General features: G+C 43.0%; 2 protein-coding genes across 2 annotated transcripts; both read right to left on the reverse strand.

The window, feature by feature from the left end:
- Positions 1 to 5,117: 5,117 nt before the first annotated feature.
- slc17a6a (solute carrier family 17 member 6a) lies at positions 5,118 to 15,349 on the reverse strand. Its single transcript, XM_071496861.1, has 12 exons — positions 14,762 to 15,349; positions 12,995 to 13,250; positions 12,454 to 12,572; positions 11,306 to 11,420; positions 10,170 to 10,257; positions 9,837 to 9,923; positions 9,495 to 9,637; positions 9,262 to 9,411; positions 7,646 to 7,778; positions 7,442 to 7,552; positions 7,222 to 7,349; positions 5,118 to 6,934 (listed from the first exon to the last, which is right to left on the reverse strand). Exons 1-12 carry the CDS (start codon positions 14,845 to 14,847, stop codon positions 6,605 to 6,607), a joined length of 1,746 nt encoding a protein of 581 aa, XP_071352962.1. The 5' UTR covers positions 14,848 to 15,349; the 3' UTR covers positions 5,118 to 6,604.
- A 373-nt stretch (positions 15,350 to 15,722) lies between these two features.
- LOC139627465 (succinate receptor 1-like) lies at positions 15,723 to 17,346 on the reverse strand. Its single transcript, XM_071488244.1, has 2 exons — positions 17,326 to 17,346; positions 15,723 to 17,023 (listed from the first exon to the last, which is right to left on the reverse strand). The coding sequence occupies exons 1-2, from the start codon at positions 17,344 to 17,346 to the stop codon at positions 15,968 to 15,970; spliced, it is 1,077 nt and encodes a 358-aa protein (XP_071344345.1). The 3' UTR covers positions 15,723 to 15,967.
- Positions 17,347 to 17,450: the final 104 nt, after the last annotated feature.

Here is a 17,450-nt window from a genome sequence, read left to right on the forward strand (position 1 = left end):
ATGAGAAGCTTAAAAGAAAGCAACATACCACAATTCAGCACTACGTCTGTATCCATCTATGTTTACTGAAAGCATGTTTTACAAATTATTTTTATAAGAAGAATACCCACGTGTGTGACAAATGGAAAAAAAAGAAACCCTATCATTGTCAATTTTGCCCTCAGCTCTTAACCCCCCTGGTGAAATTACAGGTTATTATTATCGTGTCGCTTCAAGCAGCAGGAGGTTGACACAGCTTCTTAATATGAACCAACCGATTTAGATGTGTGACACTAAATTAGGGGTTACATTACAAAACTCTGACAACATAGTAGTCTCTTAGTATTTGTGGTAATAAAACACTTACTGCAAGAAAAGAAATAGTACATTTGGGTGTGAAATTACACCAGAAACACGCTGTATCTCATCCCTCTTGTTTATATTCTGTCCAGTTTAATGGTGTAACACCGGGTAACAAACTGCAATGAGACGTGCTGAGGGCGACTGTTGTTCCGCGGCTTCTAAAGGGTGCTGAAGGATAGCATTCATTAAAACTCTGATCCAGCCCCCATCTGGTGGTGTGAATAGGGAGTCTTCTGAGGGGTGGGGTGGAGGAGGAGGGAGGAGGGAGGGGGGAGGTAGAGCCCTCCCTCGGCACGTGCCTAAGCTGATCCAGCCTGGCCCCTGTCTGGCTTCGTTGAAGGATCACAGAGGCAAGAGGGCCCCTCTGCACACCTGTGTCCCACTCCAGAGGATGCTGATGATCAGCAGCCACCGTCGTGAGGCACGCACCGAGGCACAGGCAGTGTAATTTAATTTGGTTTGTCACAGTGACGCTGTGAGGAAAAGATTGCTATAATGTGTGTGATGTTTTTTTTCCAGAGTATTATCAAGTGTGGGCGCAGCTTGTGAGGAAAGAGTTGGAAGATATTCACATCGTCTTCTGCCTGACATCCCATTAAAAAAAAACAAAAAAAAAACTGCACTGTCAGACACGGTGGAGAGGTGCTGTGGCTACAGAGACACTTCTGTATTTTGGCACAGGAGGAGAGGGAGGGCAGCCAGCGACTACATGTGGGTAAAACTAAAAAGAACAAAAGAAAGTAGAGCCAGAACGAGCAGCCGTTCCCTGTTTAAGCTTCTCTAATGTGAAAATGGGCTTTTCCCTAACTTAACATTACATTAAATATCTCAGCGATTTGGACTGTTGGTCGAACAAAACAAGACACTTGATGACATCACCTTGGCGATAAGAAACTGCGATGAGCATTTTCTGATGTTATATATGCCAAACAATCAATTCATTGAGAAAATTGCGGATTCATCGATTATGGAAATAATCATTAAATGCAGCCCTGAAAGAAAGGTTACTGTGTGTTATGAATATTTTATAGTCATGGAAATGTCAGTTTACATTTATGTGGAAAGAATTACATGCAGAAGATCAAATATTTTCCCTTAGCCTATTATCTACTTATTCGATCATGATTTAATCTGGATTTCTCTCAGAGCTGGCACTATACCTTGCCAGCACTGAGAGTATCACGGGAAATCTTATCAGCCTCTCATCCTTTGTCTGTGTGTGATACTACATGAGCACGTTGTAGAGAGGAGGCTATGAAGCTGTCAACGTAATGTGATATGGGGGAGGGGAACTGGAAGGACCTGTGATAGATTACCTCACATGCAACTGTAGGAAAACCATCCAAACAATTGGATGTAGCAATCTTCTTCCTCTGATCGTGGAGGATACAATTCTCACTCCAGAGATGGCAGGTCTGACAGTGTTGCTCTTCATATGGCATCGCTGTTTCCCTGCCTCACTGCTGTGGCTGATGTAAGATTTACTTTAGTGGCAATAAATGTTTCAGTACAAGTAAACACAGATGAAACTAATGATAGCGCACATTTCTTGTTGCTGTTTCGAGCCAAGCAAGATGGAGATGTTTTGCAGTGGACACCATTTGCATATCCCAAAAGGGAGATTTTTTTTTTCTGTGTTCATACTGAGCATCTTAAGCAGAAGCTCACTGCAAAAACAAGAGAATTATGGGAGATTCAGAATAAAATATTTGTTTCGGTGTGTCGCAGTGGGTGGAGAGCAGAGGCATAAAACATGTTGTTTGGTGTGAGATGAGCTGATTTGGGGCAGCAAGCTCTCCATTAATAAAGCAATTAGCAAGGGGGGAGAGGGAGGTGAGTGTAAATTCAATTGCCCTGAGGTAGTGTAATGTCATCCTGGAGAGTGTCATGAAAGAGTAATTACTTCAATGCTGCTTTGAAACTTTGGGTTATAATTACTGGACCTTTTAGCATGTGAGGGAGTTGATTTCTGGATTGTGAATGAAAGGATATTCGGACAGCAGTGTGGAGAGAGTGGTGAGTACTTTCTGGGCTGCAGACGAGGGAGGAAAGAAGGGATCAGGAGGATAATTGCATGCAGGCAGAGTCCCAGGGGAGGAGTGCAACCCTGTCATCAAACACTCATTCTGGCTGGGCCTCATCCCATTACAGTCCCCCAGGAGCCAAACTGCACCTGCCCCACAGACTGACAACTACTCAATCCCCCTTCACTCACCCCCACGATTACACAACCGGAAAAACAGCACCAACAATATCACAATGACTAAGCCTTCACTAAAACACAGAGGGTGGAGTTCACAGGCAGGTGAATGCTGGGAGAATTTCCACCTATGAACGAAATGTCGACATCAGATTTAGCCCAATTAACGTGCACCCTAACAGGCACGTCACCAGTGCAACAGCCATGACCACTCTTGGCTGGTTAGGCATGAGAAAACATGTTCCACGTGGCTGGTGACACAATTGTGTTTTCTGTCAAATTAACATGTGCACCGAGGAGCAGGCAGCAGTGAGCGTTAATGGTTTCCCTTCTCAGCCAGGCAGATAATTGGAGGAGAGACTGAGATTTATTGTAATCGCTGCCACTGCTGCTACTGGAAGTGTTTCAGACATGTGATGGAGGCATCAGTCAGCACAGTACAAGACTACTTCAGACTCACCACTGCCACTGCACTGTCTGCCCCCCACCCCCACAAATTTCATACCTGTCTATCATTTCCTCTCAGGTGAGATGGGCGTTACAGAGGCTTCATCTGCAAGAGGCTGCAGAGGTTTCTCCTGTAAATCTCCAGCACAGTCAGAGGCAGCTGATCAGACCTCTGATGATGGAGTCACACATTAGAAAATGTTGCTTGGACATTATTTGTCTGCTTCACACCTGCGGAGGTGGAGAGGCGCACTTGGAATCAGGGTGTTGGGTTTATGCAGTGTCTTACACACCATCCAGCCCTTCCTGCTCCAGGGAGGAGCGCAATGTATTCCTGAATTATTTACCATCACTGATGGACTGTGCTTTGTGGGCCTCCAGAGCAGTGTGTTGGACACACTGCGGAGCAGCAGAGAGGCACCACAGAAAATAATATCACCTTTCTTGCTCCCTCCCCACACCTCTGACTTCAGATTTAACTGAAGGTCATGAGACTTTCATCAGACCTCTCTTGTCTCCCCGAATGTCGTATAAAACAGTGATATGCAGCGTTTTGTAAATGCTCCCTACAAAACAATCAATATACCATGATTGCGTGCAAGCTAATGATTACTGTCATTATCAATTAATCTGATTTTCTTTAAATAGTTGATTTATTGTTTGGTCTATAAAATGTTAATCTATAAAATAATCAGAATCTCCTGAGGCCCAAGTTGCTGCTTGTTTTGTCCAACAAGGAGTCCGAAACCAAAAGGTCTCCAGTTTACTATCATAGAAGACTAAGAAATCCCGTTGTTCAGCCTCTTAAATAGTTGTATTTTTCTTATAAAAATAACTTAAACAATGAATTGATTGTTTAAAAAAAAAATGTTGCTGATTAATTTTCTGTCGATTGACCGAGCAGTTATTCATCTAATGATTTCAGTTCTGGTACAAACTTAATATGAATACAGCATCTAGATCAATACCACACCATCAAATATTTATATTTTTATAATGCTTTATATTTAATATTGCACTATACAACATAACACTGTTTGCTTTGTTTTTCCCTGTCAGTGTCTTATTGCAACATTCCCACTTACCTCTCCTTTATTACATAATTCTTTCTATATTCATTTCTTAGGTCAAAAGATTTTGCATTTATTGCTGATTGATGCTGATAATATTGATAATGTTGAATCTTATTCTACAGTTGCACTCATAAGTTACTTAAGGTATTTGATTCAAATGTTAATTAACTCTAATCTTTGATGTCTTACATGCAAGGTGTTATAATTCAGTGTTCAATGTTCTTCTAGCAAGCATGTAATATTAATGACCAAACAATACAGTGATTACTACAAAGGCAGCACCACCGTCCTTGTCACCAACATTAATTCTGAATTCCAACTTTCATCAGAAGCCTTTTTGTTTTAAAACTCCACTGCGCTCTGGATTTAAACAGTATTGATTTGTCGCGTGATTAGATTTAATGCAGGGGCTGCGTCAATAGTTGAATGTGTTGCACGTAACCCTGTTGACCTCAGATGTGTAAAACAGAGGAGGACTCACTGAGAGAGAACCGCATGTGTTGCACATATAATACACCACATTACACACCTTACTTTCTCACAGTGTGTCTCTTTTATAGTTAAGTCTCGGATATTTTCTTTCTCCTGATCAAGTCAGAGAGGTGTGAGATGCTGCTGAGAGATTTAATAGGCTTGTCACATTTTGTCTGCACCTACATGACACCTCAGCAGCAGATTTTACACTGCATGTTAACGTCAGGACTCTATTAGAAGCGAGACAGTAATCCTTGTTTGTAAGGATGAACGCTCCTGTGAAAAGCATCACCATCACTGTTCCTCCTTCTTTTTAGCAGTTAGCAAGCTGCAGTGTCCAATACTCTCCCCTGGACTCCAGAGACTGCCGCCATTGATTTACTAATGAGAAACATGGAGAGGATAGGAGATGCATGACACTGACTGGAGAAGGTGGGTAACTGGTTAGGTAGTTTACCTCCAGTCTCTGAGGACATCTAACCTTCAAATTAAAAACTGGGGAAAAAAACTGACTCACACCCTACAGAATAACACATCGATACACAAGATGAAACAATGACTAAGAATGACAAAAACATGACTTTTGGGTGGGATTTTTTTTTTTATAAAATGATATGAGTATTTTTATAACACCTTTGACATCAACATACCTCTTCATTAAACACAATATTAGAAGCCATAAAATCACATTTATCTGTTTACATAAATTTCAGGCACAAAGCCATAATAGCATCTTTTGGTCATCTTAAACATTCTTAAATATTCATATATTTGAAACATCCTTGCAGATTCCATACAGCAAACAAAGAAAAGTGTTCAAATAGCAAATAAAGTCAGGTGGAAGAGCCATCTATTAATTCATGTGGTCCACTCAAACGTGACAATATCAAAGTGTCAATAAAGTACTTTTGGTGACGATGAGAACAACCAAGAAACACCAAGAGCTCACAAAACCTGGTTGTTCATATACAGTACTGCATTCCCCGCTGTCAAAATGCAACAACATGTCCTGCATCATGAGCACTAAAGCTGGATTCTCCAGACACTAGTAATTTGTTAAAACACACACTTTAGTGTTGATCATCACATGACTCCAAAACAATTACAGTTAGATACAGCAAGCCAGGGTTACATTACAGAACAGAATGTGATGGGTGGCGGCTGGTACACAGAATTTATTGCAGGGCACACCAAACATCAATAAACAATGTCTTCTGAGCATTCGTCTTCAAAACTCTTTTGATTTGTCTCACGTCACGGCCAGAACCTGATTATTAGAGTTCATTTTATTATTCGTAATGGCAGAAGACAGTCATCTAAGAACAAAGCAGGAGGCTGAATGAGGACTATCGGTGACTGTGAGGCGGCTGAATCTGAAACATTGATCTGAGCAAATTCATGCAACAAACACACACTAAAACTCTACGGTTCAACTTCACTCACGCTATTTTTGTCTTATAGTGTATTATAGGCCTCGCTCGAGAAGAAGAAGACCTTTTTTGCAAGCAGACATCTCCCTGAAAAGGTACTGTCCATGAAAAATATGGCCTTTTATATTAATGTTAACACAGATCAACGACCCAAAATCCACAATAGTCTCACAGAAACAGTATACAGGTATATACAGTACATAAAACACATTTGAGAAACAGAATAGAGTTTTGTTTTTAGAATACTTTAGTTTCAGTGCAATCAGAGTGGTATTTCAGAGAAAGATCCTACATGATGGTCAACTGCAGTGTCATCTGGCTCATGTTGTTCAAGTAGATTGATGAGGTGTGGGTGCCTAAGAAGTACAACATAGGCCTGCAGTTTCCCTTGCAAAACGCTGTGGCCTAGTGAAGCTCTACAGTAGGTACATGTGATGGGAAACGTGAGAACCTAATGAGGATTGTTCTGCATTGCCATTAACTATTTCTTTACACTGGCTTTTTGAAACTAGTAGTACACGGAATGGATTAAAATATCTAATATAATGGTTTTTTTTTTTTTTTTTTTTTTTTTTTTTTTGGTGCAATCTGTGACGGAGAGTCTGTTTCTGTGAGCAGACTCACCACAACTGTCTGGTTTAAGAGTAGCCGCGCTCAGAGTACATCTTCCCCGCCGGCTCCTGCACGTACTCCTCCGTCTTGTCCCAGTCCTGCACCCAGCCTCCGTTCAGCTGCGCGGTGGCCCCGTAGCTTTTAGCGGGACCGCCCATCGCGCCGTACCCCTGCGTGATGTCGCCCGTCTCCTCCGCCAGCTCGTCCTCGTCGATGAAGCCGCACTTCTCTTCGCTGGTTTCTTCCGGGTCGGCCCATGGCTGCTTCTCCCCGGATGCGAAGAGCCCGTAAAACACCACACCGCCGTAATGTACGAGGGAAGCAATGAGGAAGACGTACTGCCACTCTTCACGGGTCTGGGGACAGAAAAGAGCCGGGTCACCTCTTAGTGGCCCTCATTTTCCTTTTTCTCACTATGAGCAGAAGGGATCCAACATGAAGCACATTTTCTGACAAAGTTTGAACAGTTTTGGTTCTTGCACACGACCAGTTTCTGTAAATGTGTTTTTGTTTTTCCTCTTCTGACTGGTTTGTGCACATTTAATAACAAATATTGAGTGTTAAAAAATTGAAACCATGTTTTCGGGGACTTTAAAGCTTCTCCACTAACATTCACACCGCTGTATGAATAGAAATGACTCACCTTGTTCTTTGTCATTGCTCCCACTATTAGAGGGCAGACCATCCCAGACAGGGTACCCACACCGTTGGATATGCCCATGAGGATGCTGGCATAGCGAGGAGCGATGTCTAAATGGTTGACATTGAAACCTAGGGGCGAGAAGAGTGAATATTCTGACTTTGGTGTTCATTTGAACAGATGTAGGAGAATCTGAGATAGAGTACATTGTTTTAAGACTCACCTGAAATTGCAAAACCACTAAAGCCCACGGCCAGAACTAAGAAAGAGATGGCCACACCCTTACTGTGAGAATAACCAACCACTAATAAGAGAGTGGCCTCCATACCAAACCCTGAAAACAGCAGGATAAAGAGTTAACTGATGCACTGATTACGAATATCTCTACCATAGCATGGTAACATAGACCTGATGGTTAAAGCCTCACCTCCACAGTTCATGATTTTCCGGACAGTGGTGGTGGACATGATGTTGTGGGTCCGCAGGTAGTCTGCTAATTGGCCTCCCAAGGGCACGATGATGGTCATGACCAGGTGAGGGAGAGCCGACAGGATTCCAACCTGAGAAACCATTTAGCACTTGTCACAACAAGTGGTCTCTCTGTCTCAGGACAAATCCTTGTCTGTGCTTCTGTCTCTGACTCCAGTGTCACATCAGAGCAATAATTCACCCACAGTGATCACAGCACGCCTACAGGCTCGTCCTCAGGCTGAATTACAGCTGCCAAACCAGCTTGATTCATGCTTCGTACTTTCCCGGGAGGGCAAAGATTATGAGATTTTTAAGATTACCTGGATTCTGTCATCAGGATGAAACATTCACTCCTGAGCAAAGAAAAAATCCACAGCACTTTCGAATGAAACTCATCGTATGCCCCTCATAAATGATTTATCTTCTTCAAATCTGTTTTCTTAAAACAACAAACATTATACCACCTAATAATGAATATTTTCGAATAAATCAACATAACCCCATGCATCTGACTGTAGCAGACTTTTTAAGTCAAGACAAATCATTTAGGCTTTGCAGTCTTTGGCCTGTTAATCAAGAGCATGTTGACGTGTTGAGGACAATAGAAAGATCCAGAGTTTTGTTGACAGCAGCTCTTAACTATTGGCTTGTACACTCTTGAACCTGAGTCACTTGATATTAGGGAGCTCGTCACCCTCTAACCACATTTTGCTCTTAATAATGAACCATAACAACAATGGATTTGTGGAAACATTGTTGACAATGTGAACCACAATAACCAACCCTTTCTCAGTCTAGAAATGATGTTCATATGCAACTAAAGATCCTCTGGCACACAAAGCACACAACTGTCACACAGGAGACTGGGGTTCGCATCCACTGTTTTGATTTTTGAAGAAAAAAATTAAACAAAAACAACATAGAAATATCACAAGTGGATATTGTACTGTGAGATCTTTGACTGATATTTGAACATTTCAGTATCAATATATGTTTTGACAACATATGCTCAATATGTTAATAGAAAATTTAATCTGGTCAACATTATGTTATCAATATGCGGTGCAGTTTAGCTGCATATAAAGGTAATATCTAGGCGACAGGGTTGCATTTTCACAAGTAACGAGGCAGAAACATGTACAGTAAGAATTACATCCACGAATCTTGCACCGGTGCATGCTGGGAGGTTTCCTTCCACGCCTACCGTAGGATGATCCAGTATAAGCTCAGACAAACTGTTCATTTTAGGTTTACTCTAATATTTCTCCACAACCACCAACTTACAGTAATTTAATCCAAAAAGAAATAACACTTTTGTTAAACTCTAAAATTAATTAGACTTTACACTGTTGGAATTCAAAATATGCACTGAATGAATAAATAGACTGGATGAATGAAAAGTTACACCTTTTTTTTTCAAAATGTCAAGAATCTTCTTATACAAATGAAATTACGCTGAGCTTGTGTATTTCATACCTGAGAAACTCTCAGTTTATAATCTTGAAAAAGAGAGGACATGTGTTCAAACATATTTTTAGGGCTGATACCAGGTATTATTAGGGATTTATTTACCTTGCTGATTTCAAAGCCAAACACCTCTTCAAAGTAGGCGGGCTGGCTGATGAGGAGCAGATAAAAAGTCCAGCTCCTGCAGAAGTTGGCCACGATGATTGCATAGACAGGCATGGAGGAGAAAAATTTCCTCCAGGGGGTCTTGAATTTCTGTTCAAACAAACAGGGAATCAGCTGGATGTCCAGTAATTGGCGACGTGTCACAAACAAAGGGACACAGACTGAGAACTCACTTCCATTGCGCCCATCAGCTGGGCACTTTCACCGATGCTCTCCTCGATGTAACGCCGCTCTTCATCAGTGATGGTCGGGTGCTCCGCTGGGCTCTCATAGGACACCAAGATCCAGAACATGTACCAAACAATCCCAAAGGATCCTGAACAGATCATTAATGTGTCAAGAATCAAACAAATCAGTGTTCACAAACTGCATCTGTGCAGCCAAATATTACTCAGACCCACAAACTTTCCTTTGAATTATAGTGGATATCCCATGGTTTTCAAATATACCTTTTAAGTGTTACGTGGTCTCTTTAAGGTGTTAAAATTAAATCAGTCCACGAAGGTCACACTCACCATACACATAGAAGACAGAGGACCATCCTGTGTACTGGACCAGGATCCCGGCCAGAGGCATGGCTATCACTGCACCAGCATAGGATCCTGAACAAGACAAAATATCATGACCAGGCAGAATTTGACCCTGATGCTGACTCAGAGAGCGGCGCAGTCCCAGTGTTTGGTGACAAATGTGTTCAGTACACATTTACACACATTTTAGGAGAAATATTTTGTCATTCTAAACCGTCTTTTCAGTGTGTGCAGTAATGTGTTGACAAAACCTATATGACACCGGTGAGCCAGTCTGACATTTTCACAGAAACAGGACTATATGTGCATATTTTGTACCACAGAAGGAGATGGTTGCCAGACGACTTCTCTCCAGCGGTGGAGCCCATTTACTCCAGATCCCATGGCAGGCCGGGTAAGTCACTCCCTGCACAGTGACAAATGACATTACAGTCACACTTTGATCTGATCAGATGATCTGAACAACAAAGATTATTTCCTACCAACTCTTACATATTTTTCCTCAATGTAATGGCTGATAATTGTCCTGTGATTGCACGAGCTGTTTGATTTTCTAAATTCATCAATGAGATTCACATCTATTTTTCCACTTTCAGTCAACAGCAATTTACATAATGTGAAGATATTCTGCTTGATTGACGTAGTCTGTCCTTGTTTGCACAAGAAGCTCATGACAAATTGTAGTTAATAACAAACAAACTGATATGCATTGTGTCTGACCTTTCTAATAGAGACTAATGGGTTAGGTGTGAGTCAGTGCAAATTCACTTCATGGAAGAAAAAAAAAACTGAATTGCTCCCATTAAATCTTCATTACACACTAAGTGGCATACAATCAACTATTGATAGACACAAATTGCTGGGGCTTGCAGTGGGAGACACCCTGAAATGCTAATGTTTAATTTGCAGTAATAAGTTGACGCTTGCTGAGCACAGGCGACACGCTCCTCTCGATGGTCATGGGCTGCGATTGAAAAGACAGTATGCAGCTACAGAAAATAACAAAAGAGGATGACCTTCAGTCTGATAATAGCATCTCTCTCTGAAACCATGTCCTTTCTCTTGAGCTGTGGGAGCCGCCTGTATCAAGTGGGTTTTATGTCTTTTGTTCCATGTATTTCTATGTGAACGTGGAGCTGTTTCGCTCAGGTAAACCAATAATCAAAATCCCTGCTATTCAGGGTTTCATGTTGTTTGCTGTCTGTGTACTAATCTGGCAATTGTGTGCAGTATAATGAATGGAGCTCCGCCATAATGGGCTCCATTTTCAGAGCAAATTCAAGTACAAAGCCAGGGAGTTCAGTACGACCAGAGGATTTCTGTAAAACGTGGTTAAATATTGAATGTCAGAACAATTTCATTAGGGTTTTGAGTTCAGCTCTCGGCTTGATAATGAGGCATCATTTTTGAGTTGCAAAAGGTCAACATCTGATGTGCAAACTGTGCATCAGTACCTCCACCAACCCTTGTAATATCCTCACAAAGATGACACATCCATAGTGCGCTCGGGCCGCGGAGGGAATGAACATGTTCAGGGTGGATGTCAGCACGATGGCAGCCCCAAAAACTCTGGGTAAACAGTGTGTTGGGAAAAATAACATTGAAACAAAATCATCATCTTAGTCAGCCAGAAAAACAGCAGCAGTATTTCTCAGATTCAAGTACGCCACAGAGATTTAAACATTCATTAAAATAAAATAGTTGACAGAACATTACAGTATATAGTGTAATTCTTTACTACACATAGGAATAATAAACACTGAGGAGGAAGATAAATCAGTGCTAATTGGATGCCACACACACACACACACACACACACACACAGGCAGTTATTCAGTTTCCAGGGGAGTGAGGACAGGAGGTGTTTGCAGCAGAAGGCGTCAGTGGGCTCAGCTGACTTGGCATGATGAAGCTCTTCATCTTGCATCTTATTTAGGCTCCATTTCCCTCATGAAGAATCTCTTTCACAATCCTATCATGTCAACGTACACGATCTGTGACCTCATCCTAGTGTTTCTGCTCCTGCAGTACCACTGTTACATTACATGTTTTGTTTTTTTAAATATGAACTTTAGTTGTAATCATTGTTTTTTTTTTTTTTCCTCTACAGTTTTTAGAGACTTATTGTTCTCTGTTGCGCATGTGCTCTTGTTCCTTTAGTCTAATCGTAGCGGATGAATCAGTTGCTGGTGGAATAATGCGCCATAGATGCGTTATGACTATTGAAATCATACCACAGTCATTACTCAGAGGCCGGGGTCCACGGGGCTTTGGCTGGCGTGGTTGCCATGCCTCTGAACATAAAGGATTAGACGTGGTTGTCCCGTGGGAGCTCATTAACATGAGGAGGCACGCCTGGCGGGCATCAGCCAAATCCCCACTTTATCTGCTGTGAGGTCAGACTCCTTTCTTCAAACCCATCACACATCCATATGACTGGCCAGCACAAATATTACACCCGCATTTCCATTCTCAGAATACAATAGGAACGTGTGCACGACGGGGGAAACTAATATTTAGAAACCACTCTTCTCCATCACACTCCTCCCACAATATTTGCTCATGGTTTATCTCGGGGAAAAAAAAAATCGAGTTCTTTTACCTGTTTGCAGCCAGTCTTGAGGAGATATACCCTCCTGGAATCTGAGTAACAATGTAGCCCCAGAAGAAGGAGCCATGAATCATTCCCACAGTCTCTGGGTCCCAGTTGAATTTCGCTTTCTTTCAGACACAGAAAAAGAAAAAGAAAAAAAAAACAAAAAAACAACAGAGATACATTTAATTCCATTTTACTCCGACAAAAATTAAAACAGGTGTAAAATAGGATGTTGATACATATTTTCTGACAATGCAATTAAAAAGCCTGTTTTCTAAATGTGAAATATTGTCAGTGGATGACAATTTAATTTGCTGCTTTAATACTTTTGCAGCTGCACTTAAATGTGATCGATCAACTGATAAAAGCAAAGAATACGCAGATTTTCAGGAAAGTTATGAATGAAAATAAAGCCACCTGCACCAGTTTGATTCTGCTTAAAGCCTATAGGCCCATCTCCTGAAATACAATTAAAAAGTACATTGGGGGTTTTCCAGGCCCTGATCACCTATCAAACACGGGGGGGGGGGGCGGAGTTTACATGCACCTCTTTGATGATGATCTTGCCGTTTTGATGGATCGTGCTGTTATTGACCATGCTGACGATGGCCACACCCAAGTTACACCGGATACCGAAGGAGATGCAGAAGCCGAGCCCGCTCAGCATGGCGATGATGTATCTGCGAGGGAGCCCGAAGCATGTGCAGTCACACAGGGGCGCCTTCCGCTCCTGGTCCGCCCTGGGTCTCCCATCCTCCGTCAGCTCGATCGCCTCACCTGTTTGCTGCTTCTTTTCCAGCTTCCTGCACCACAAGCCGATTAGATGCTCTTTAAATATTTGATGTGCTTTTTTTTTTTTTTTTTTTTTTTTAAGAAAAAAAAAACCTTTAATTAGGATTTATGAAATGAGACCTTCAGGCAGGTTGAGCTGCCTTTTAAAGGAAGGAGCCACCAGTGGAAAATATAACCTGTGATTTTGTTGATTTTCTGGAAAGACAGCAGGAATAAATCTCCTTTTTATAGTTTGTATTTATTCACATACATCCTTCAGGCTATTGGCAGCTTCCTCGTAGAAAATGAGGTCTCGTCTTTGCATTGTGGTCTCTCAACGACAGGCCTTAAATCTACCTTTATTTTGTTCTTTTCTTTTGGCGCAGGCCCCTTAAAGCCTGCACCGCTTTCTCTGAACTGTTTTTTTTTTTTTTCCCTCCTTCGTTCCCCGCTGAAATTCTCCATGTGTGTGTGTATATAAGAAAACGCTGGTTGGCAAACGAAGAGAAAATGACCTTCATACCGCATTGCAGCAACATCAGCATCATCCTTGTTTGGGGTTCAGTTTGCGCCTTTTTCATTTTTGATCCGCTCTCATCACCGAGGTGTTGGCATTTTGCTTTGACTCCCACTCGGAATCTGTTCATTTAAAAAAATAACCGAGCCTCATTTAAAAACCTAACATTGAGATGTGAAGGCCTCATCCGGTAAAACACCAGGCCTGCTACAGCTCAAATGAAACCAACAGATTTTTTTTTTTTTTTTTTTTCTGTCACAGCTTGGAGTCACGTTTCTGTGATGCAGCTCGCAGTCAAGTTCAACAACTGAGAGGCATTTCAAGACCCCCCAAAAAATCCACGGAAATTATATAAATTAGCATCTAAAATGTGTGTACTAGGAGATTGCTTCGTGTTTTCTTTTTATTATTATTATTATTATTATTATTATTTGCTCTAGTGTTCATCAAACTGGTCATTTTTATTCGCACATCCAATAAGAATTCAAATAATTCAATTTTTTTACATGTGAAAAACAGCTCCACTGCACCCAGCTTCCCCTGATGTGATTTTTCAAATGAAGATGTGTTTGCTTTGCAGTCAGTCACCAGGTTTCATTTAGCTCCTTGTGACACTATAAAGAATATAGGAAGTCAATTGCTATGAAGTCCATCGATCTTGAATTAATACAGATGGATACATAAGATAATAGATATCCTCCGACCTTGTGTCACGACTCGCTCTGTTTCATTAATTATTAAAAAACACCCACAGCTGCTGGTGGAGGGGCTCATCCTCCAGGGAAATATCTGATCCTTAAATATTCGGGCCACACGACTCTGCTTCCAGCATCCTGTCCGTGATCCAGCTCATAAAGACGAGATTTCCCTCCTGATTTTATCTTAATTCAGGAATAAGCGCGTTACATTTAAAGACAATGCATATTTGATGTGTGATCTTAGCATCTGGATATTTCTCTGTGTGTAATTTCTCACAGCAGATCTGCTTCTGTGATTAAAAGACGTGAAATGATCATTTCTTCCTACCTGTACAGATTCCCGAGGGCCTTTCCTGCGATTTGTTTTAGTCCCTCTTTAGAGGTAGGGAGAGCTCTCTCCTTGCCTGGCTCCATGTCCAAATGATCTTTTTTTTTTTTTTAAAAAATTCTATAATACTATAACAAATGGAAGTGCAGCATTAATGCGCATATTGTTGAGATATTAATCCAAATAACGCGCCTCTTTCTTTTACACAGCAAACGTCTCGATGTCCTGAAAAGAAGAGCCAGAAAATGGAGAAAGAGGAGAAAGACGCTCAGTCTGAAAGCGCTGCTTTCACAATCACAAAACAGCAGTCAAATAAGTCCGCTCCTGCCCTGCGCAATGTTAATCCATGCAGTGCCATCTTAAGATCCAGCCAGCGATTAGAAAACAGGCAGACTGAAGGGGAAAAAAAGTGAATTATCTCATTAAAATTCTCGGAGGAAATCAAGGTCGGAGATGGGAGAAGCCTCAGCCGGTGGAGGTCAGCGGAGCTCCGGTCTGATCTGAGGTGAGGATCTCCGGTGAGGCTGCAGCCGGAGCAAGCTTCAGCACCGCGGACAGCGCACGGCTCGTCTACCTGTCAGCAGCTCCTCCCTCCCCCGCTCCCTCCGCTCCCACCTCCTCCCTCCTCATTCAATTACTACTGGGAAAAAAAAAAAAAAAAAAAAAAAAATCTGTTAACGGCGACAACTGTCTACTGCGTGAGCCCTCTCCTCCGCTTTTATCGAGCAGAGTTGAAAATTATTTCAGGATGAGCTCCGACCACTTATAAATCACTTGCTGCAGCAGCCGCATGAACCCCCCAACCCCCCCCACCCTACACCACCCCAACCCCACCCCTTCACATCCGGTTACTTCTCGATTAACTGTGTTACAAAATCGGGGACACATTTTATTTATTTATTTTTTTTTTTTTAAAAACCCAAAAACTTTATTTTAGCTGAATTGAATAAAGAGTGGATTCAGATATGTGTGAGGAGTAAAGGAAGGGGAAGCAGAGTGTGCAGTCAGCCACGCAGAGGCGGTGTTGTGAAGGAAGTTCAGGACACCAAACCTCATGAGATGAGATGACAGCGACTGGAAACCATTGTTACAGTGCAGCCTATTAATCTGACTCTATCAAGCCAAGAAAACAGGTGACACAAAGGTTTTAGTGCCACATTAGACAAGCAGCTGCTAGACAGTTCGGCTAGGCCACATTTCCACAGCTCATGAGGATCCAGGTGCAGGCAGCGCGCACACGGGTGTAACAGCGGACGTCCTCTGCCTCTTCCTCACCGTCATCCGGGTCCGCTTAGATATCAGAGAGGCCACCTGCATGCCCGGGCACTGGGAAAACATGACGGCAAAGGAGCCGTGAAACTCCTCTCTGAACTGGCGGCCTATGAAGCAGCTGAACAGAGGGTTGACGCAGGTGATGAGGCTGCAGAAGCACATCTCCAGGGCGAAGGCCAGGTCTGGGGGCCGCCAGGAGGCGGGGTCGTCGGGGTAGACTGCCCGCATCAGAACGGCGGCGTTGCGGCTCAGGTGGTAAGGCAGGTAAAACATGGCGAAGAAAACCAGCGCTGCGCTCAACACCCGCCGGAGCCGCCGCTGCTTGTTGTGCGGGTCGGGCCGGCGGCGCAGCTCTCTGACGCTGCGCAGGCCGCAGTAACAGATGGACAGCAGCGGGAAGAGAAAGGCCGTGCTGGAGCAGAAGAGGGAGTAGGGGAGGCTCTGCCCGGTCTCGCTCAGCAGTACGTACAGGGTACATACGGTGCGGTTGCTCCCGGGGCAAGTCTGGATTAGAGTCATTCTGGCAACAGGTAAGCTGAGGACCAGAGCGGCCGCCCAGACCGCCACACACAGCAGGATGGTCTTCCTCCGGCCCAGCAGCACCAGCGAGCGCAGCGGGTGCACGATGGCCAGGTATCGGTCCACGCTGATGCAGGTGACGAAGAAGATGCTGAGGTAGAAGTAGTTGTGGTACATCATCCTGACAGCTGTGCAGAACGGCAGCCCCAGCCTCCAGTGGAGCCCCTCCAGATGGTAGTGGATGAGGAAAGGCAGGGCCAGCAGCCAGGCGGTGTCAGCCAGGGTCAGGTTAAAGAGAAACACTGTGCTGCGGGTCCAACGCCGCAGGCGGTGGAAGAAAACCCAGAGAGAGAGCAGGTTGAGGGGAAGCCCGAGGATCAGCGCCACCAGGAAGAAGGACGGCATCACATAGAGCTGGACCACCGGTAAACCCTGGCGTGTGTCCAGGTCGCAGAGGACCTCCTCTGGAGGCTGGATGGTCAGGGCACAGGGGTTCAGCTTGGAGTTTTAACATGCACTGCTATTTAAAGACAGTTTCTATCCTGCCTGATGCTATAAAATAAAGTTCTCTTCATAGATTAACGCCTTATTTAGTTGTAAGCTAATTGATTGATTTTACTTCACAAAACAGAAAAGTGGCATCTATTTGTCCTCATAGAAGAACTCACTGAACTTAAACCATCCTTTGCCCTAAGAAACTATTTTTTGTTTTTCCATAAATCTATCTTTGCCTGATAAAATGTTCAAAATCACAGTGAACCTTCCCAACCTACCTGAACCTGAGTGTTGCCCATGTCTTTGTTACAGTGGCTTAGCAGTGTGCCAAGCAACAACCATGACATATTTTAGTGTAAAACACACCCACTAGTCTGAACAAACACTGCACAATTATCAGTGT

Source organism: Trachinotus anak, unplaced genomic scaffold (assembly GCF_046630095.1).
Source record: "Trachinotus anak isolate AG129_WGS33_773 ecotype Australia unplaced genomic scaffold, CSIRO_AGI_Tana_v1 ptg000002l, whole genome shotgun sequence".
NCBI classification, from domain to species: domain Eukaryota; kingdom Metazoa; phylum Chordata; class Actinopteri; order Carangiformes; family Carangidae; genus Trachinotus; species Trachinotus anak.